The 21,796-nt window shown below is 39.6% G+C and overlaps 3 protein-coding genes across 4 annotated transcripts; 1 reads left to right on the forward strand and 2 right to left on the reverse strand.

Moving 5' to 3' along the window:
- Positions 1 to 605: 605 nt before the first annotated feature.
- rxylt1 (ribitol xylosyltransferase 1) lies at positions 606 to 6,187 on the reverse strand. Its single transcript, XM_044356793.1, has 6 exons — positions 5,944 to 6,187; positions 5,613 to 5,798; positions 4,260 to 4,362; positions 3,801 to 4,115; positions 3,493 to 3,663; positions 606 to 1,660 (listed from the first exon to the last, which is right to left on the reverse strand). The coding sequence occupies exons 1-6, from the start codon at positions 6,089 to 6,091 to the stop codon at positions 1,258 to 1,260; spliced, it is 1,326 nt and encodes a 441-aa protein (XP_044212728.1). The 5' UTR covers positions 6,092 to 6,187; the 3' UTR covers positions 606 to 1,257.
- A 2,595-nt stretch (positions 6,188 to 8,782) lies between these two features.
- zgc:112052 (protein C19orf12 homolog) lies at positions 8,783 to 13,114 on the reverse strand. 2 transcript variants are annotated; one of them, XM_044356689.1, is made up of 3 exons: positions 12,660 to 13,114; positions 9,763 to 9,923; positions 8,783 to 9,538 (listed from the first exon to the last, which is right to left on the reverse strand). In XM_044356689.1, exons 1-3 carry the CDS (start codon positions 12,923 to 12,925, stop codon positions 9,273 to 9,275), a joined length of 693 nt encoding a protein of 230 aa, XP_044212624.1. In that variant the 5' UTR covers positions 12,926 to 13,114; the 3' UTR covers positions 8,783 to 9,272. The 2 variants fall into 2 exon arrangements, with proteins under 2 accessions (XP_044212624.1, XP_044212625.1); XM_044356690.1 differs by lacking the exon at positions 12,660 to 13,114 and adding an exon at positions 10,381 to 10,741.
- Positions 13,003 to 19,836, forward strand: uri1 (URI1 prefoldin like chaperone). The gene is made up of 11 exons (XM_044356688.1): positions 13,003 to 13,099; positions 14,203 to 14,237; positions 15,399 to 15,477; positions 15,752 to 15,887; positions 17,118 to 17,209; positions 17,311 to 17,374; positions 17,465 to 17,660; positions 17,749 to 17,989; positions 18,123 to 18,274; positions 18,407 to 18,647; positions 19,186 to 19,836. Exons 1-11 carry the CDS (start codon positions 13,028 to 13,030, stop codon positions 19,372 to 19,374), a joined length of 1,497 nt encoding a protein of 498 aa, XP_044212623.1. The 5' UTR covers positions 13,003 to 13,027; the 3' UTR covers positions 19,375 to 19,836.
- Positions 19,837 to 21,796: the final 1,960 nt, after the last annotated feature.

Here is a 21,796-nt window from a genome sequence, read left to right on the forward strand (position 1 = left end):
TGAAGTAACAATAGGCAAAACACATTTTTGAGTAGAAGGGGACTTTAAGTATTTGTAATTACAGTTACTTTTGTATTTATTTAATCAAAAGAAAGACTCCATAGAGATTAAGAAATATTTTTTAAACGTACATCCAGTCCTGGAACTGATGGGATAAAAGGTAGTGATATAGGGGCCCACAAATAATCCAGTGAAAACACATTCAGGGGCCCCATACATCCAATCTACAAACATAAACTCATAGCTAATATAGGCTTCTTGTGTCACTAGAAATAAACATGTGTTCAGAAGTTCTTGAGATTTATTCCTCTGCTGGAGCAGTTGCTAATCTTCCCAGGGTCCACACAAAATGTTAAACATGTTATATTAAAACATTCATATGAAAATGAAAAGTAGGTCAATAGAGAGAAACCACCATGCTTTGCTCTATTACTTGATCTTTGTTGACTTGGGTTAAAGTCAAAAGTTTCAGTTTCCCTTCATCACTGTAACAATTTAGCAAGGCTTTTGTCTCACATTTCAGTAGAAAACGTTATCTACTGACAGTTAACTGGTCCACAACGCCATCTGCAGGACAAATGAAAAGACTGGAGAAGCACATCAGCTGATTTCTCATTAGGACAACACTCCACTTTATTTTATTGCGCTATCTAAAAAAAAAAAAACCCATGCACCACAGTACTTAAATAAATTGAACAAAAACTGTAAAAAAAATAAATAAATTATATTTAAAAAAAGATCAGACAAGCTACACATGCCACACCAACATCCATTTTCAAGCTGCTCACAATACATAATAGATTTATGTACCATTTTCAAACAAGGCCTATAAACACATTATTATCTCATTCTACTTCTAAATGTGACATTGTAGTGTTTCGTAAAAATCACATTATTAAATATGTACAAACAGAGATATAAAACATACTTAAAATAATACAAGGATTTTAAAATGCAAAGGCAGCTTATTCATTATTTCTAAATAACTGGACATTCCACCACTGTAAACATTTAATTGATAAATATTCAGAAATGTCAGGGGCTCCTCACAGGGCTTAAACTGATTTGTAGTGGCAGCTTCACTACATACATAAATGTTTTTATAATAACCTGCACAAGAAGATTACACTGAACATCACCAGGTTCACTACACCAGTAGGCTATCACATTTCTCCACATACCACAAAATAAATTAAAATCAACGTTAAATGATACCCCTGTTGATCTTTTTTAAAATTTGTTATTTAAGCACCACAGTCAGCCGCTTTTGAAGAAGGTCTCCTCGATGACCTCAGTGAACCTCTCCTTCATCTGCTGACGGAAGCTGGCGTACCATTCCAACAGCCTCCTCCTCCTGTCCACCCGCTGTTCCTGGCTCATCCCTCTCTCCCTCTCCAAGATGGCCGGCAGTTCCTTCCAGTCACTGATGAAGATGAAGGGTGCTCCCGCAGCTTTGAGGAGACGTAGTGGGGAGCTGGGCCCGGCTGCGCAGGTCCCAGGTGTCTGTATGTCTTCCACCACGGGCACTGAGCCGTAAGAGCACGCCTCGTAGATGCGGTAGCATTCTGTGTTGACCCCGACTGGGCAGAGAGTGAGCTCGCTCTGGGCAAGAGCTGTTTGATAATGTCTCAGACTGTCTGATGTCTCTTGAGGGAGCCACCTACGGCAAGAAGTGCGGAAAAGATACTTAAGCCAACAGTTAAAGCTACTAGAATAACCATACATGATAAATTCCAGTACTGTGCCAGTAAGACAATTCATGTTGTAGCTGTCTCTCAACTCCATTAACAGCTTAATAAATCTGAACAAAACAAAATTCTATGTTTAAAATGAGCAAATGAGCAAAAATGTAGCTACTGATAATTATTATTGTTCAAGGAAAACCTCGGCTGAGATTGCTGTTCAGCTAACTCTACATACATCTACAGATATGTGTGACATAATGCACAAACTGCATTATGTCACAGCAGCCATATGTAAATATGAGCGTAGCATCTAAACTCATGAACAAGCCTCAGCTGTCTCTGGGCCTTTTTCTATTTTTTTTTAATGCACCATTATTGCATTCTACTTGATAAGATCAGCACAAAACTCTCTGTGATGTCTAATTTTTTCCCTGAAACTTTTATCTGATGTTGTTGAACTGTTCTTGAACTTCATCACACAATTTAAATCTCATTAAATCTGATTTGAACCAACAATACTGTTATCATAAATATTCAAAAAGACTTTATTAAAAAATGTCTAGAAAGGTCTGTAAGACTTTTTTTGTATTAATATTCCTCATATCAGTCTTTTTATTGTCTATTTATATGATATATGCAACAATGCAATATATAAATTGTGTCAATGGGCCTCTAATAATAACATTTCTACTCACTAATAAGTGAGTAGAAATGTTCTTACTTGGCGCAGAAAATAAGTGTGCACGCGTAATTACCATCGGATTCATGGCCAATTTTGCTATTACCACCGTGCGTATGTTAGTGAATCAGAATCATTCTAAATTGACAGGCGCGTGCCCACTATCAGTAATTAGCATACTACCACGCTACCATTTCTCTATATAAGGAAAGCTCTGTTTGAGCGGTGCAGCAGTGCAGAGAGCTGTCACGCATTGCAAAGAGTGCAGTGATGGTAAAAATGTAGAAAAACTTTACTGCTCAGAGTAGAAGCCAGAAAAGGCATATTTGGCTGGTAAACATGTCACTGGCACAACCGTTTGGAGCCTGATTGTGAATACAGCCTGCATACCTGTTGCACCACTACTTCCATAACAAAATAAAAAGTTGGTAAATGTGTAAATGTGATCTGTGGAATTGATCTAAATAAATCTCTTCTGCTGTGCCAGGTGTGCATCGTGTTTTGTCACAACAGGCTGTGATGTAGCGACAGCAGAGCGTCCCTCACCGGACCACTACTGAACTGTCAGGCTGTGAGGACACTGAACAGGCTGCTGGTTAACCAGCTGCATATGTCACGGCCAAATCTGATGCTGTCACATGCTAATATGGAAATGCCGATATATAAGCTATTATCATCTAAAAGTGGGAACAGGATAATTTTAATATATTAATAATTTCATTACATTTATGATGATGATTTATGGATTACAATGTCTTAACTATTAAGTTTATAATTAGCCTAGTAAATGTGTGCAGCAATTTCACAATTTTAAATGTTGTATATTTAGGCCCAATCATTTTTTATAATAATTGTGGTTCTACTGTACTGTTTACATTGAATAAATATTGACTATGTCATTTTTGGCTGTGGGACATTCATGATTTGTGCGTACACATGGTCTAAGGCAGTTGTAAATTTGTTCACAGAGTAAGAACAAATCCATGTAAGAACATACTGATGAATCCTGGATTTGTGCTTAAGACGTTTATACACATGGTTTAAGCACAGGTTTGTACGTACGCATTGTTTGTGAATGAGGCCCAATATATCTGTCCTAAACTATGACTGAACACAATAATGACTCACTTCTCCCTGGCAGTGGTGATGCATTCCTTATCCAGGCCAGACTGCTTCAACACCTGCATGAGTGTTTCTCTGGAGGAATTCTTGTAAACAGTTCCTAGGAAATTGCAGAGGTATGGTCTGTTGGAGGTGATCATCTGGGCGTTAGGTCTGATCATCGGAAACTGCCTGTATCTGCACAGAGAGTCAAGAAAAACAGCCATGGATAATGTTATTCATTTAAAAAGACAATCCAGTTTAATCTATGAGTGTTGAGCACTAATGATGTCCACATACACACAAACATGCAATAGTACTAAAGGATGACATACGTGGCGACACCAAGAGGCCACTGGAAGACATCTTTGTCGTTGACCCAGGGACTGTCGTACACCACAAACAGTAGATCAACAAAGCCACCGTTTCTCTTTAAGTACGGGCCGATCCAGTCATTGTTGCAGTGCTCGTTGCCCAGCAGGACCACAGCCACATGAGACACAGTGTGGGACTGTACCAGAGCATGGACATGCTCCAACCAGCGCGTGGAGTACGACACCTTCTGCTGCTCGCGGCCGTTCAGAACCAGAACCAGGCTGTTCATATCCAGAGGGACGTGACCCTGGACCACCGCAGGACCGGTGTAGAAGCTAAAGACAGACGGGCAAGAGGGGAGGAAAAAAATTTAGTGGTTCCGTCTTATTCCGTGGTATAGTATGTTTCATGGAGTCACAAAGCAAATATATTATACTTGGGTTTAACAGATTTTAAATATCCTATGTGTGACTAGTTACCTGAAATCTATTTTTTCTGACTGCAGCTCCCCCTCTCTCCATTGTGCTACTTTGTCAGTGGGGTTGAGGGGTCCTTCTAAAATATGTTCCCAAAGATAAAGCCCTGAGGAGAAAAGAAGGGTTCAATGAGTTAAACTGTCAACGTGTGCAGCATCATTATGTTGTAACTCCTACATTGCCAGACAGCAACAGAGTATAAATCAATTTATATCTGCAGGATAAATTTGTGGAAACTCACACTTTAACTTAATAGCTTGAGAAATATGAAAGCATGTAAAAATAAAATTTATGAAGCAGCAAAGGGATGAGAAAAAAATCATGCTGAAGCTTACAATTTTTGTAATTTGTTTTTAACTATGAAATGTTTATATTTTAAGCTTTATTTATTAATCTAAATCATCATCAAGATTATGTAATTTCCTCACAGAGACCATGAAAGTGGTTTCCCTTTTTCTAACAAACAGCATATTTAAGCGATGTCCCTTTAAATAAGGAAGATTTATAAGTAAGAGAAATTATTTAAAACCCTTTAAAACATTTTATGGATGCAGTTTAATTTGATATTTGCTCTTTTTCTGGGCTACACCAATCAGACACTATTTATCTACTATCATATCTCATTTACTTTTAGACTACAAAAGAGAATGGTAGAACAATCTTTTTGATTCTGGACATTAAGATACTCACAATCGCTGAATTCTTTTGATTGTGAAAAAGAATTCCAATCTTATTTTGCTTTAGATCGAGTATATTCATTTAAGATTTTCCAGAGGCAGTCTGAATTGTACTTGTCAAATTACAATTTTTCCAATCTAAACACTGTTCCCTTCCTCACCAAAGTGTCTTCTTACATTTTGCATTCACACAGCAAACTTTAAGTACAAATCTTTAACTATCTCTTGTTTGTTTATTGATCATAATGGGGTGAGAGTACGTTACTTTGCTCCTAAATAGCTTCAGCTCGGCAGACATGCACGACAACTCGTAGTGATTCTGTGTATTTCTTGACAGCACCTCAGAACTGCAGATCACGAGGCTAGTTGACAGGTGGCTAATAGTCTTCCAAAACATTTTATCTGGATACTAATTATTGATTACGTATTGATTACACGGGTTTTCTAATATGCATAAAAAATCACAAGTGTCAATGTAATTTAGGAGCCATGACGTCAATTTGGAAAATATATCTGCAGTCGTTGGACGAATGTTGTAACAAGGCCAAAAAGTAATTTGTTGTGTATTACTTTTATACTTTAAATAACTGGATTGGATAAAATTAGATTGATGAGTTCATATGTTGAAAACTAGAATCTGGGACGGACGCCAGTGGCATTTCATGAGGACACGCCTTACCTATGGCAGCTTTCCCCCAGATTTGGACCCTGTATCTTTTAGGTTTGTTCTTGTTAACTCGGCCCAGGTGCTGTTTGAAGGCCTCTCTCCTTTTGTTGAGAGCAGAGTTGTAGTCCACCTGTTCATCCTCCCACGGATTCCACTCATCTGCTAAAACCGGAGCAGCACCACCACCTCTCACACCACCTGCAAAGCACAACACACAACTGTTTATCGACAAATATTTACCTAATTGACAACTGAGTTTGTAACCATTCATTTATGAACATGTCAGGCAGTTTACCTACTAACATTATAGCAACTAGATAACAGTTGTGTTCCGTTTAACTACCTGAGTGGGCTGCTGACTCTTTCTTTACCACCCGGTGAACGCGGGAGATTACTTTGCTGCTGAAGAACACATTGTACGCAGCATAGAGAGAAAACGCAACATAAGCAAAAATTATGAGAAGAAACAGTTTTCTTTTGGGTATTTTCATTTTTTTCTGTTTTTTCCTCTCTCAGGTTACCATTGTGTAACTCATCTCCATATTTTGAGAGAGGACCCTTGTTTACATCATGAGGACCCCTGAATAAGCTGACCCAGAGAAGTGCCTGTCCTGAATTTGTCGTTATTTTAAATGTTTCTAACCTTTTTTTTTGCACCAGACGTATATTAAAAAAGGAAATAAATACGTTAATGTCGATATTAATCGGAATCTTTAAAACAATTTTAAACCATTTTATTCTTTAAAAAACCAATGGGACACTTTTTTACGGTCGTGTCTGGATGGTTACCCTAGATTTGCGAAACTCTCGAGAGATTTGTACGCGTTGTTCAAATTATCATATCTTATGATGTGACAACGCTGTGGTTAAGGTCTGGTTAGGTTTAGGCACAAAAAAAACAACAAAAAAAAACACTTGGTTATTGTTAGGGAAAGACGGAAATATCATGATTTAGGTTAAAACGATCAGTCTCGCGAGATCCATCTAGACACGACCCACGGTTACAGCACTTTGTGTATATAACTTGAGTGTACAATCACAAACACTCCAGGGGAGACTAAAAGTTGTAAAAAATAAATAAACAAATGAATAAGTATCTCGCAAAGCTTACAGTGGTTTACGTTTTCACTGATTTTTTTGTACATTTGGATGTTAAAGAAATGTATTGTTTGAAAAGTTTGGCCTTTTACTCATGAATTTGGATTTGTGAATACAACATTTAAGTCAAAAATAGTAAGCAAAGTAATCAAATAGTACGGAGAGCAGAGATTCCTGTCATATTAAGTGAGTACAAACAATACATTGTCAGAAATGCACAGTGTGGCAGGATGGATTAAGAATGAAGTGGGCGATCAACATTAAACGCTCCGGCTCGATAGTCGTCGAGTGTATGTCAAAGATACAGATGGAAAAAGCCTTGAAAATCTTGGTGTTGGGTGCTGGGATAGATATTTACCCAGTGGCATGTTTTCCACTCAGCAAGAAAGCTCCAATAGAAGGTGTTGATGATGGAGTCTCACGCGGAGTGGATGCAAGGAGATTTAAAGAGTGTAAAGGGGTGACAGACAGCTGAAGAGGTTTAATGAAGTTGGTATGAAAACATGTGGTAAAGGTGGGGAGAATGATTGTGAACGAGACTGTGAAAAAAGATCCAGAGTGTCTTCTTCGCAATCATGCAGTATGGAAGGATAACTGTCTCAAGAGAATAAGGGAGGCAGAAATAATCAGGGTTAGCTCTCAGAAGAGATTTAAGCATGAGGAAGCAGATAAGAAATATTTTGATGTGATTTTGATGTGAGGCAAGAAGCTATAAGGAGCCAGCCAGAAAAAAATGATGAATTTTGTTTTTGTAGGGTCAGGTGAAGTTTTTGGCCTTTTTGGCAATGGCAATTCATTGTGCTGCTGGAGTAGAAAGAAAATCTGAGGAAATTGACATAATTGTAGATGCAGCAGGGAGATTTCTGGGTATTGTTGGAGTTTCTAGAGAAGATATTCAGCAGCTGCTGAGAGAAACTTTTAGTCTCTTTCAAACACCTGAAAAATGGAGAAGTTACAGGCTAGCAGAGTAGGAATGGTTGGGAAGGGGTTGTTATTTTATTCAGTCATTGGAGATTTGAGTTTAAATCCAGTAGATGGCAGTAATGTGACATTTTGGACGCCAACCAAAAACCAATAAGGATAAGAAGATTAGCACATCATAACAGAGAGGTTACATACCAGGTTATGTCCCCTGCTGCGGGATGCAGGTGTCTTTATTTTGAGCAAATATGATGTCCATAGACGGACGTTACGGGGCTTTTGTCCTGATTTTGCAAGCGACAAACCACCCAGTAGAGTTTGGTTTTGCCTGGAGCTCCGAAGCTGCTGGTAAAGTCAGTTAACGGACGTGTTGCTGTTAACGTTTGATAACGTAGGTTGGTAACTTATAGAGTAACATAACTTGACATTTCGATATTTCACTAGCTAAGTTACCGTATGAATTCAGTGGATGACACAGTCATTGTGTGATAAATAGTGGAGCTCTACCTCAATTCTCCTCTGTAATATGTATTTTTAAATCTTTGTGAGAGTTGGGGGTGACATAAGTTGTGTGTATTTACTAATAAAGAGATATTTCCAACTTTATGACACTCATTGTATCTTTTCACTCTGTCTCACCAGATTTCTCTGTCTCACTGTAACAGGTTAATTGCCACTGAATTATAGAGGGTTTCACATATACTTTAAAACATGAGCTTTCCTCGCCTGAATTCTACTATATACTAATGAAGGCCTTTGATGGAGCCTCATTAACCTGGCATAGGAGTAATACATTCCCTACATCTGCTTAGAAGTAGCGGGGGTTTTCCACGGTTTGGAATGGAGGGGTGTTTGATTGTTACATGAAGTTGAGTTGTTACAAGTAACATCATCAAGAAGGTGCACGTGAACTACCAGAGGCAGTGGGAACATTTAGAAACAGAACAGTTGAGAGAGCAGGAAATGGTAATCTCAAAAAGTATCATTCAAACCAGTTCAGGGATTGAGATCAACAGATATGGATAGTCTTCTTGACTAGCACCAGGTTACATCTTAAGAAAGTGTAGATTTCTTGTTTTTTTTTTGTTTTGTTTTTTTTTTACAGTTGAATTATAAATTGATTTAATCCTGAGCAACAAAGTGTACTTTGTATAACTACTATATGAAACAGTGACAAATTTGTTTTTGTTTTTATTGATGAAATGGTCAACCACACTGTGCACAGATGCTGGTAAATTCCTACTCTTAAATAGAGTGGTGCTTAATACATTTACACAAAGTCTGCATATTTCACACTGTCTAATATATGATAGGTAATTTGTACCCTTTGTACCCCAGTTTTATGTTGTCAGACCTTAATTCATGGTAACTTTTACAGCCAGATTTGATTATCAGTGCCATTGTAGGCATAATAAAAGAATCCTTCAGCTGATAAGTGCACTTCACATAATAAATTAATCCAGTTATACAGCTGTTTGAATTCACATTAATGTGCAAACTTTTAACCAGTGTTACCTGTTACCAGGACTGTGATGGCTGTGCAATTTTAGTGTGTGATTTCACATTTAATTAAGAGTCTGTCCAGCTTCATAAAAACAGTTCATGTTCTTTTCAAAGGCTCTCTATCCTCCTGAGCCAGTGTGTCCACAGTCATTAATCCACATAGTGCACCTCTGCTTGGAGCTCCTTGGTGATATACCCAAGGAGAGCGGCTGTAAGCTGCTGCTTCAGGGCAGCGTTGCCCATCACCAAAGCCGTTAGCTGAGCCAAATCTGTCCACTGAATGTCTCCCAGGATGGCCATGAAATCACCATAAAGCTTCTGCTGCTGCTGAGGACTGAGCTCCATGATGATCTGAGGCAGCGGTTTAAACTGTCCACTGGTCAGCCAGCAGCCAAGAAGGCCTCCGACAGCACCACCTACGGGGGCAGAGGGTTTCAAACTTGTGAAATGAAGTAACTGTATTGATCCGTCCCACATAGAAACAGACTTTTGCAATAAATCATTTGCTTTTGTAAATACTGAACATAATACATACACTAAATTCTAGTATACCAGCAGTCACAAATGAGCCAAGATGACTGTACATAATTTATATTCTTCAACATGGTAGACAAACAACTGTTGCCTTTTTTCCACTCACCCACTGCAATACCAAGAGGACCTCCAACCAACCCTCCAGCGAAGGCCAACCCCCCAGCTGCTGCTGCTCCCTTCCCTGAGCCCCTCACTGTGGTCTGGATTTGCTGATTGGCAGATAACTCACAACACAGCTTCATAACATCATCGATTCGATGACACATACTGTGAATCACATTTATAACTTTATGAGACATGACAAGTTGTAAGTGTAAGCTACTTAACAACAAGCATAGGATAAGAAATCAGGAAACTATTGTAGGATATAATTGTTAAAATTCAGGTTAACTGTTAGCTGAATTTCAATTAACTAACTGAGCTCTCAATTAACCAACTTGTTAATTGATAGCTCTTTAAAAAAATCACATGACACTGACATACACACTATCATGATCATACATTTACTAAATACCGTGGCACATAATTATATGTTTGCTAATGCAATTATCTACAGATTAGACTATTTTATGGTGTAATAGACCTGATTGCATCAGAAAGCATCACAGGACCTAGGCTACACAGTGTCATCTGATACACAGTGTCATCTGTAGCCTCTTTATAAACACAATACTATAAGAGGAAAAGCCTGCTGTGATAACAAACAGTAAACGTTGAAACATACCTTGCTGTGTTATGAAATCCACATCAATATTATCTCAGCTGATGTAACACTGTTATTGTAATTGAAGCTGCGCTGCGCCCAGTCGGCTACACCTGATTTCTGAGCTTGTGGCCGCAAAGCGTGATGGGAGCAAAAGAAAGGATACGTTCAGGGACCATCGAACAATCCCGAATTTTACTAGTGATACCTTGTGACAGGAAGTCACTGAAAATGCTCATCACATGTTTCATAACAGATTTGCTTTGTAGGAGATTGAGACGAATGATGATAACTTTATTCCAATCCTATTAACAAAAGCAAATGTGTAAACTGTGGAGAAAGTCACATACCTCTGTAACTTTAAGGATTGGTTCCCCTTAAAGGATTGGTTCACAGTTTTTCCCATCACTTACATTATAAGTGCATTATGAAGGAATCTTCTAATGATCAGTATGAACAAGAGGAATGATTATGGCAAGAAAAAACTATTTCAGTGTTTATTTGAGTGCCTGACTGTTGTTTTAAGACAGATTTGAAAAAAGTGTGATGCTCTCCTTTAGTTTGTTAAGTAAGGGCTTTTAATTTAATTTTTTTTTACCAAACAATCTTTGTTTAGTATATTTTAAGGGGCAAATTAAGGATTATTTAATGTTTTGAAGGTATTCTTTTCTTTGCTATTGCAAGAACTTGTAATTGTGATATTTCCGACAACAATTAAAAGCAACAAAATCAGCCAATGAGCGTCAAACAAGAAGGGGGCTGGAAGCATAGATAGAAAATGTATTTTCTGAAACCATACTTGTTCATCACAATAGCACTGTGTGATATAATTTATCTCTGCAGATAGCTATATGGGCTATTATGTGCATGTGTGTGTGTGAATAAAGGTTGTCTGTAACTACGACGTTTGTGCAACCAAAGGCAAACCCACCGGGTCACATGGGGAGGAAACCCTGTCCTAGTTTTCAAATACATTCATGTCTGAAAATGGCTGTGCTTGTCACTGCGTTGCTGTGTTTGTGTAGCTGCAGCAGGATTTTAGCTGCTTAAAGTATGTCGATTGTTTACATTTGTGCATTCGTCCACATTTACCCAGAGTACACCGGGAGACAGAGAAACAGCTGCGTCAAGCTAGCTTGTTACGGCTAAAAAACGGAAGTTTTAATATTTTGTCTTAAAAATAAGAGCGCGAGAAAGCGAGCGAGTTAGTGGTAAAATGTAACCAATTTTATTTTCTCAAGTACTGCACATAAGTACAATTTTACTGTACTTCGGTCTTATGCTACTTCATATGTGCATCTACTCCACTACATTTGAGACTTAAATATTTTAATTTTCACTCCACTACATTTATTGGTTACTTTGCATATTAACAATTTACACACAACATATGTGACCATCTTATAATTGCATATAATTTAATTTAAATTAAGTCACACTTAATGAAGTACAAAATTATATGCTGCTTACACAATCATATCATCAATAGTATCAATAAGAAGAATTCAATAATGCAATAATACCATAATTATAAACAGCAAAAATGGAATCATTCTGTATGAGTACTTTTAATTTTTAAATATTTTGTACACTTTGTTGACAATACCTTGAGTAGTTTTACTCAGTGCTTGACTGCAAACCAGGTAAAGCAGGCAACTGCCTTTGGTCCCCAACCTAGGGGCCTCAAAAGTGCCAAACTCACTATCTGGCAGTTGTTTTGTGGCCACTTACTAAATTGTAATTTTGTGTTGGAATATGGAAACACAGGCTTATGGTGGGTCCTGCTTCAGTCCTTAATTAATTTCAGTGTGTAAGCAAATTACCACACAGCAAACAGGACTATGTAATATTCCAGTACAAGAATACTGTATACACTGTTTGGAGAGAGGGAGGAATGGGAGTCAATAAGGGCCCAACCACACTTTTAGTTAAATAAAATTTTGAACACAGAATTTTTACTTGGAGTAATTTTACGGTGTGATATTTTTGTTACTGTATTGTAATTCAATTACTGGCTTACATCTGTTCATCCCTTGGTTTTTTTCTTTATCTATGTTTTATGTTAGTATTTTATAATTTGTCACAACCCGACTCAAGGCTGTACAAAGGAGGGGAGACCACATGAGTTGTAACTAAAAATAGGTGTATTCTACACAATTAAAAGGGAAATTAAAGTAAATACAACCAATCTTAACACGGTGGAAGACCAAACCCAAACTCCCTGACTCCACCTGACTCCTGCAGAGAGAGGGAGTCTGGCACAAAGAGGTTCCTCACACATACTGAAAACAGCGACCTACCAATGAGCTATTTTATGTTGAATATCCTGACCGGATGTTCTGTAGTCATTTCCAGGATCTTGACGTCGGTCTGAGGTGCATGGCGCAGCGAGAGTGACGAGGAATATTTGCCCTGGGATTATTAAAACCGTGGATATTTTTGGGAATAATGCAGAAATCCTGAAATGAGAGTGTGAGATGGTATCACTTCCGAAAGTGTGGATAACAACCACTGCCACATTGATGAATAATACCGGAACGGGTCTCAGGAATAGCTGCTGCTGCATTCATAAACACTTCTTTAGGACTCACAACAAACCCTGAGCTTTTGTTTCGGGGTCAAAAAACACACACACATCACAGATTCCTGCTGTGCACGCGGGTTGACAATGGCTGAAAAAGGTAAAATGGATATAGAGCATCTCGGCGGAGTTGTCAGGATGCGAGAGGAGCACGAAAAGGTAATTTTACAAGATGACACTCAACACTTTGCTGGCGATCAACCAACGTCTCGTTTAGCAAAGCCACGCGGTCTTTGCGCCACGAGTGGGTTTGCTGAAGTGCTCTTTACACTAACTGTAGACGCTTGTGCACTTATTGTACTGTGTAGAATATGTACAAGTTGTGACTTTGTCGTGTTGACTTCTCGTTTTCTAGAAGCTTCCTCCTTGCAGCCCCTTAACCCAGTGGTTCTCAAAGTGTGGTCTGGGGACCCCCAGGGGTCCTTGAGGTGGTTCCAGGGGGTCCCCAGCAAGATAATTTGTTTTCACTATAATTTTATTCATAAGTAACACAATGAGAGACTTTATGACTAGTTTGGTCATGGGTTTCATACAGATTCTTTAAAAGCAACTATCATATCAGATGGCGGTCTAATCTGCGTCAGTTCAGGGACCCTTGACGTGAAAAAGTTTGAGAACCACTGACTTAACCTACATGTTCAAGCTCCCGTTTAACAAATGTTGCCTTAAGGAAGGTTTCATTTCACTTCTACACTCCTAACAATACTATTAGTTTCACTTGTAGGTCTATTGGCCTCCGAACCTTTCACTTAAAGCCAGAGTTAATCAGCCAGGAAGTCACAAAAGTCTGGTTTTCCTTTTGGTTAACAACTCAGTGTAAAGTTGACACTAGACAGAGTGGAAACCTTTCCTACGGTGCACTCCTTTTACAGCGCAGTATTCAAATAGGCCTATTTTGAGTAGAGATGTGTAGGGGTGATTGTGCTGCTGTCCTGACCATTTGGATGTTGTTTTTCCAGCTGTAGTGTTTGTCTTCACCTCCTGTGTCATTGTTTTGCTTGGGTGTTTTGTATGTTTCTCAGTGCATGATTCTTCTACTTTGACAAAATATTCATAATCTGTGTGTTTGCATAGTAATATCTGTAGTAGCAGTCAAATAAAAGCACTAATCATAAAATGTTTATGTTTAGAGAATCTGCTTGTGGTGATTATCACTGTGATCACTGTCCTATAACTTCTGTAGGCTAATAAATCCTCATCGCTGTAGAAGATCTATAGACTGTCAGTGTGATTTATGTTAAAATTATTTGTCCTAAAAACAGGTGGTGAAAGACTGTGAAAGTCGGATTCAGCACTGGTAAGCATGACTTTTTCAGCAGTTGCACAGTGTTGGTATTATTTTTGCTTGAGTTTGACAGCACTGTTTAAAATCCTGATGTTGCATCAAGCGGCAAAAAGCAGCAGGTGGACAGAGGTTCTGATATGACGGCTCTTTGTCTGTGCAAAGAAACTCACTCAAAAGCTCAATATTATTTTACTTCACCGAACACAACTGTGTTTCTATTCTGCTCAAGTCCTGCCATGTAAAATCATGTGTAAGTCAAAGTCAGGAGTTTTTTTTTACAGGACCAGCAACAGCTCTGCTGCACTCGTGTGTCTGTGAGTGTGTCCATATCTATGAGTACAACCAATTGGAAAAGGAAATCAAATGGATACTTCACCCAAAAATCGAGCTTCCGTCCTTCCTGGCGGTTAGGATTGTGTGTTGGGTTGAATCACAGTTGGTATAGCTCCACGTTTCAACTGCGCAAACCATTTTGTAATAGTAATTGTGAGTTTTGCCTCCACAATTAAGCGAGCTTTACTCTGTGCAATATTGATGCTTTGCATTTAGAGTGCCGACTCTGGTTAAAATCAACAAATTAAACACTCCCTGACTCATCAGAGGCATTTGTTTCAAGTAGGCTCTGATTGGCCGGTTCATTCCTGCTTCCCAAACACAGTTGGTGATGGCAAGAGGGAGAATTTTCAGTACACAGGCAACCTTAGCAGCATGGTGGGAGTTGTGTGATGTCATCATACTCTTTGTTAAGGGTCCATTTTCCTGTTTGACTACTTGAAAACATCATAAGTTGTATTTAAGTTGCGGTCTCAGAGGTTTTAGAAGAACGCAGTAGAGCAACGAGTGAGGAAAACCAATGAGATGAAGTCTTAAATAAGGTCTTTTGGAAGCACGGTGCATTCTTCTCTCACCAGTATACCTATAAATGTTGGCAAAGGCATTAAAAGTTATGAATAACTACAACATCTCACTTAGTCAACAAGCCTCCCGTCTCCACTGACAGGGAAACTGGGACTTCCCCATTATTCCCTCGCTGTGGTTTGCTTTCCATTGTTCTGTTTAACATCCCAAAATAAGTCAAACAAACAAAACTAGATAACAATGGCTTCAGAAACAGATGTGATTTGTTTACTTGAATTGTTGGCCTAACATCATTGTCTATCCATGATTTTTCAGGAAGAAGGTGTCAGGTGATTACGAAGCCCTGAAGGACCGGCTCACAACTCTTCCAGATCAACTGTCTTATGACATCATGGTGAGTGTTAACCTTATTTACAACACCCAGGAGAGAAAACACACATACTGTTACACAACTTGTTTATAATGGGTCAGTTTTAGGGTCAATTCCAGTGTCATGAGCAGGGCTGGTATTCTTAAATTTGCAGAAGCAGACCTTAAAAGTATATATTTTTCACCACTGTCACTAAAATCTCTTTCTTTATATCACTTTCATGTCCGCATTCTGCCATCTGCTTTGTTTCAACCGGTTCTCTGTCTGCTCTTTTTTCCATCCGCTGTGCTATAAACAGGTGCCGTTTGGCCCTTTGGCCTTCATGCCTGGGAAGCTGGTGCACACAAACGAGGTCACGGTATTGCTCGGTGACAACTGGTTCTCCAAGTGCTCCGCCAAGCAGGCTCAGAAAATTGTCGACCACAGGATGAATTGTGAGTCTGTTTTGAAGAGATGGTTACCTGGCCTCTATGATAACAGAAAGCATTGTTTCGTTTTAAATATAGAAACTCAACACTGCTCTACTTTGTCCAACAGAGGGAGCTGCTGCACCAATCTAGATAGCTTGTAAGGGCCAAAAGAACTTTTAGCTTTGCCGTGATTCACCACTTCACTAGGAGAAACTTTTCTTAATATCTGCGCCATGCAAAGATATCTCCTAGATTGAAACTGTAATGCTGCATGTAATAACTGTACTGTACATGCTGGAGCATGCATGATTTTTAACAAAGGCAAGGTACTTTATTTCACATGTGAAGTCATCTGCAAGACACTTTTGCAGCACTCATTCACTGCACTTGTTTCACCACTGTCAGGGCTTTTGTTGCAAATCCTGTGATAAGCGTTTTATAGCCTTTTGCCTTTCATGTAGTCAAATCAGATCCTGTCTTACGCAACATTATTGTCCGATGAAGTGCAAGAACTTTTTTCAGGAAATGATTTGTTTATTGCAACACAGGCTATATGTTGCTTTACTGCCCTGTGTGTTTTCCTTCCTGCTCATTCTAGGTCTGAAAATCTCATATCGAGTCAAATAGGCCCAAGTAACGATCTCTGATGTGAACATTATTAGAGTGTTTAGTGAAGCAGAAATGTGCTGCCACAGCCCATCCGCAGCCGTCTGCCCCCCCTCCTCCCATCACACACCCCCCCACCACCACCACCACCACCACCTCCACCTCCCCACCCCACCAATCTTCTGACCCTGCCCACCCCGCTATTACAGAGCTAAATGCTGTAATACAAACATAGCTAGCTGAAATGTGTCAGACAGCGGCTGAGTTGTCAGGCCTTCTGTGTTTAACCTTTCCTCACTTCCAGTTGATGCACTGACTGGAGGGGCTCCCGATCGCCATGGAAACAAGGGCCCTCTGCTGCTATTAGTAAAAGGGCTTAATTGTTGTGAAGATTTAATGATCCGGAGTAGTATTCAGGGCAGAAGATATTATGAACTGTTTGTGTCATCATTTTTCAAATTTCTTTTTTTTTCTCCCCTCAACTTGTTTAGGATTTTAACTCTTTAGTGGTCGGTTGTCAGTGTTATGTTAAATGTTTTAGTTAAATCTCTGTTGGCTTGCAGCCTGTTTTTTTGCTCATTAGGTTTTGTCAGTCTGTCCCCATCTCCCAGAATGCACAACATGATGATGTTTCACCGTTTTCTGCAGATGTAACGAGTGAAATTGATGATCTCTCCAAGACGATGAAAAACTTTGAAGCCAGAGTTGGGTTGGCAAAGGATTTGGAAACCATGTCAGCCGTATGTTGCATTACTTCAAAGTTGTCTCACAAATAAGATATTGCATAAGAAATAAATGGATTGTGAACAGAACAAATGTATTGACTTTGCTTCTGCTTTAGACTAAAGGGGAGTATGTTGAAATCAGAGAAGACGTCGGAAACAATGACGCTACTGCCACCAAAGGTATCTTTGTCAGCCTTTAAATGGATTCTACATCAAAGTCAGAAAGAAAAGATTTTAGGAAGTTGTTTCTCATGTTGTCTGCCTCAACAGGAAAACAAAGAATAGCCCACAAACCAAATTCTAAGCCTAAAGTGGATGCCGTGTTGGATCTAGAAGAGGAGGATGAGGAGAATGAAGGAGAGGACAGAGATGGAACAGGCATAAAAAGCGTCATGACCAAGGAGGAGTTGTGGGCTAGACTGGATGAACTGGAGAAACTGGAGGAGCTCCAGGATGAGCGGGACAGGTACATGAACACTCTCTGTGAAACTGTTGAAAGTTATAACTGCACATGTGAGTATTTCAAATGTATATGTTTGGTTTTTTTTCTCCAGATTATCCGATAACGCAGACATGAACGGTGAGGACACATCATCCTCTTCTTCAGAGGAGGAGAAGGACGGAGACGCTGCTCCTCCAGTAAACGGATTGAGTCTGAAGCCAAGCTGGAGCTCCGTGCCCCACAGTAAAACGCCACCCAGCGGAGACATGAAAGAAGAAGAAGACGATGACGAGGAAGAGGAAGGCAACTGTTTGCCAACCATTTATTTCTCCCACACAGTCGAACCCAAGAAGGTCAGAGTGACAAATAACTTTTACAGCATTTTACAGATAATCCTGCAAGTCAGTTTTGTTTTGGCAACTTTCTCTTTATCCTTTCCTCCTTCCCTTGTTTCACTTCATATCTGTCTTTGTCGCTTGTTTTTAGGTGAGGATAAACACGGGAAAAAACACCACGTTGAAGTTCAGCGAAAGGAAAGAACAGAAGGAACATTCGAAGAGGAAAAAGAAGAACGGCCACAATAACGGACACTCTCATCACGAACTTCATAAAATCATAACACCAGCAGACATTTACAGGTGACAACTACACATTAGCGCTGAACAGTATACCAAATCTTTGGAATTACTGACACGCAGACTAAATTCATTCATACCGTAATAAGGTCTCTTTCAGTGATGCTGGCTGCTTGTTGTTGTTGTTTCTGTCAGGTTGTTCGTGGATGTGAAGAACGGGGAACCCATCCCCAGGAAGTCCATCCTAAAGTCACGTAGCCGAGAGAACAGCGTGTGCAGCGACACCAGTGAGAGCAGCGCGGCGGACTTCGAAGAGCGCCGGATGATCGGACGCAGCTTCAGCCACGACGAGGCGACGCACAGCGACACCAGCGACGGCATTACGGAGGAGGACAGTCCGACAACGGTGCCACTGCACCCCGCCAGCAGATTTGAGGTAGAAAAGACGTGGTTGTCTTTTAAGTATTGTTTTCTTTGTCATGTTTCTACAGTGCAGACTTTGCAATATACCTATATTATGAAGCAGTTAAAGAAAATGACACCTTTGAGCCTCGGATCCCTTAATGAGAACACAACAGAAGTTAAAATGGGAGCGGAGCACGGCTGAACGATGATTAAATGTTAGTCACGAAAGGCAACATGAACAAAGAAACAGAGGATGAAAACGGTTAAACGCTTTTGTGGACGTCCTTATCTGGCACAGAGCATCAGGTCTAACCTGATAACTATGTTCAAGCCACCGCCACCGCCACCAAGGTCATCATAGGAAAGACATCTAGAGCAGAGACGTCAGGAACAACTATTTTCATCTCAGGGGAGGCAGAGGATTTAATGCTCTCTCTTGCTTGATAACCAATTACCCTACACTTTTGCCGTCTCTGTGAGGTGAAGGTTATTAGTCATCAAAGTTAACATAAGTGTCTTTTCTTTTTTTTTTTTCTTTTTTTTTTTTTCGCTTTTTCTTTCCTCTGCAGGCCTTTTCAGGCACAGTTGTAGAAAAAGACCCGATGCCTTCAGCTGTTCCCCATCTGACCATCGCACCACCAGCTCTGCCCACCATACTGGAGAGGAAACAAGAGGAGGTGATGCCCGACGTCACCCCGCCCCAGCAACCTCCGAAAAGGGTGTCGAAGTTCAAAGCTGCCAGGTTGCAGCAGAAGTGACTGTTAACGAGCAAATATCCATCATTCACAATAACGTCTTCTTTTTCTTTTTTTTTTTTTTCTTTTCTACAACTGGACAAACCACAAACCATCCCCTCTACTCCTTTCTTTCACTTGTCTTCTTTGATTGATCTCTTCTCAGTCTTTCCGGCTTGTGTTAGCTGATCGCTGTCTGACATGTTTTTTTTTAAGAAGTCCTGTTTACCTGTCTACTGCTTTTCTGTTGATCCATGCTATTACCAGTTTAGGTAAGACTGTAGGCTGCGCCACTTAGGATGAGTTGCCTTTTCTGTTTCTTTTCAAGTATTGATTATTAAACAGAATCAGGTACCAGCTAGCTATCATTTTAACTTCTCCTGACCTACCTAATGAATGTATGTATTCCTTTGTGACAAGCTTTATGTAAAGACAAAAAAGACTATTGATGGAAACAAAAAGGAAAATAAATGATTTTGGCTAAAAGTCTTGTTTCCTTTTCCTTCCTTGTAAGAAAATATTATCTTGTTCTGCCCCTGAAGGGATGGATCCCTGTTTGGTTGCTCTTCTGCAGACTGTGTTTTGCTGACAGGTCCTAATTCTGCATCAGAATATTTTAATCATAAACTATTTTGAAAGGTTTTCTCAAATTGTCATCACACTGCATAGCAATAGTGTATAATAGTCAAACATTTTTGCTCCTGATACCTGTTGTAAATTGTTTTGGTCTTTAAACAGCTATTACCAGACACTGTCTGAGCTAATATGGTCTTTTAGGAATCACTGTTACCCCAGTTGTACATTAAAATTTGAAGAGCCATCCCTGCGTCAAATTGCAGCCAAACATTTAAGGGAGCAATAACATTTCATCAATGCTGTAATGCCAGCTGAACACAAAATGCTCACTCCAGTTAGTAAAAGTGCAGTCAAAGTTCAGCCTTAATGGGAGAGAAGAAATGTCCAAGCCAACCTCTCTGGCAACAAATCAAGCTTAGCATGGGCCCAAAAACATCAAAATTGAGCTGCTGAAGATGTGAAGAAAGTCTGGTTTAGAGGTTAAAGTCTATAGTTCATGGCTGCAGTCAGTCAGCTTACATAAGGAGAATCCTCACTGGAACACATACAGCAGAAAAACTGCTGCCCTGCTCTATGAGAGGATATATGGATGGTGGGGAAACACCCTCTGTTGCATCACTGATTGAGATGCAAAACACTTAAAATCTGAGCTAACAAACAGGACAACATGGTGGTGGAGTGTTTCACATACTCTAGTTGACCACTTTAACCTGGAAAAAGTAGCATTTTTTATTTGCATTGAATGGTTTCTGACCATTCATGCACTTAAACATGACCTGAAACTTTGTCAAGTCTAGTTTCAGGATAAGGAAGAGCAAAGAGTGGTGACTTGCATGGCTGTTCTTTTTTCATTTGAAACAAACATCACAAGACATAGTGAGATACCGTAACTTGATTCTGATTCTCATGTATGTTTTCTTCATTCATATATGATAATATAAAAAGACAACAAGCGACAATCAACATACCAAACTTTAACTCAGCATCACATCGCTTTACTACTTTGAAAAATAAAGAAAACATTTTTTTAGAGCTATTATTACGATTACTTTGCTAATTCTAAACAGATGTACCACTATTTGAAAAAAAAAAAAAAATTAAAAGTTGACTTTGGTTCAATTTAGTGTGACTAATTATTCATTTTACAGCTCATTGACAGTTTGGAATTGTCTCTGACTCTTTGTAGTTGCTTACAACCATCACTTTGAGCCCAGATTAATTTCTTTTAACCCTATAGGGGAAGACATGGTTTTGCTTTTATAGAGGACTGGAAAAGACCATCCTTAGAGACTGAACTGTATTGTTTTGGACATGATTTTGATTTTGAGTGGGGGCCACTTATAGACACCACTGTACTTCGTCTCCCACCGAGCTGCTTTAATTAAAGCTGCGGCTTGTGAGCTGAAAGGCTATCACTCCCCTTTTAGTTAAATGGTGGGAGTGCAGGTCTCTGATAAGAAGCTTTTAAACAGGTCCTGAGGTGACTCTGCCCCCCCTGCACCCCCCTTCATCAGGATTATTCCTCCAATATGAAAATCCAGGTAACATGAGACAGATTAGGCAATGCTTAACATGCTAGCGTTCTGTTGGTGAGACACAGATCAATGGATTTATGTGGGTTAAGCTGTGAAGGTATATGCTGGAACATAGCAGAACTACATTTCAAAGAAATCTAGCATACAAACTATGTAATGGGCTGGAACAAGCACACATGCGAGATCTACATTTCAGGGATTAAGAGGGATTTTAAGAGTTGTGTGATGAAGGATTCCAGCAGGTATTGTTGTCCAGACAGGTGCTCGGGCCTGAGAGGGGGAGAGGAAGAGTTGCACTTAGCTGCGAATGTCAGACAAACGGATTAAACAGCAGC

The sequence above is a fragment of the Thunnus albacares genome, chromosome 7, assembly GCF_914725855.1.
Source record: "Thunnus albacares chromosome 7, fThuAlb1.1, whole genome shotgun sequence".
Classification (NCBI taxonomy): Eukaryota; Metazoa; Chordata; class Actinopteri; order Scombriformes; family Scombridae; genus Thunnus; species Thunnus albacares.

Excerpts from the sequence above, each read along its gene's own strand:
- rxylt1 (XM_044356793.1), bottom strand. The coding sequence starts at position 6,091 with ATGAAAATACCCAAAAGAAAACTGTTTCTTCTCATAATTTTTGCTTAT. Across the intron at positions 5,799-5,943 it reads AGAGTCAGCAGCCCACTCAG|GTGGTGTGAGAGGTGGTGGT; the intron begins GTAGTTAAACGG and ends TGTGCTTTGCAG. Across the intron at positions 4,116-4,259 it reads TCAGAAAAAATAGATTTCAG|CTTCTACACCGGTCCTGCGG; the intron begins GTAACTAGTCAC and ends GTCTGTCTTTAG.
- zgc:112052 (XM_044356689.1), bottom strand. The coding sequence starts at position 12,925 with ATGCAGCAGCAGCTATTCCTGAGACCCGTTCCGGTATTATTCATCAAT. Across the intron at positions 9,924-12,659 it reads CAACATAAAATAGCTCATTG|TATGTGTCATCGAATCGATG; the intron begins GTAGGTCGCTGT and ends TGTGATTCACAG. Across the intron at positions 9,539-9,762 it reads TCCTCTTGGTATTGCAGTGG|GTGGTGCTGTCGGAGGCCTT; the intron begins GTGAGTGGAAAA and ends CTGCCCCCGTAG.
- uri1 (XM_044356688.1), top strand. The coding sequence starts at position 13,028 with ATGGCTGAAAAAGGTAAAATGGATATAGAGCATCTCGGCGGAGTTGTC. Across the intron at positions 15,888-17,117 it reads TGTCGACCACAGGATGAATT|ATGTAACGAGTGAAATTGAT; the intron begins GTGAGTCTGTTT and ends CGTTTTCTGCAG. Across the intron at positions 17,210-17,310 it reads ATTTGGAAACCATGTCAGCC|ACTAAAGGGGAGTATGTTGA; the intron begins GTATGTTGCATT and ends CTTCTGCTTTAG.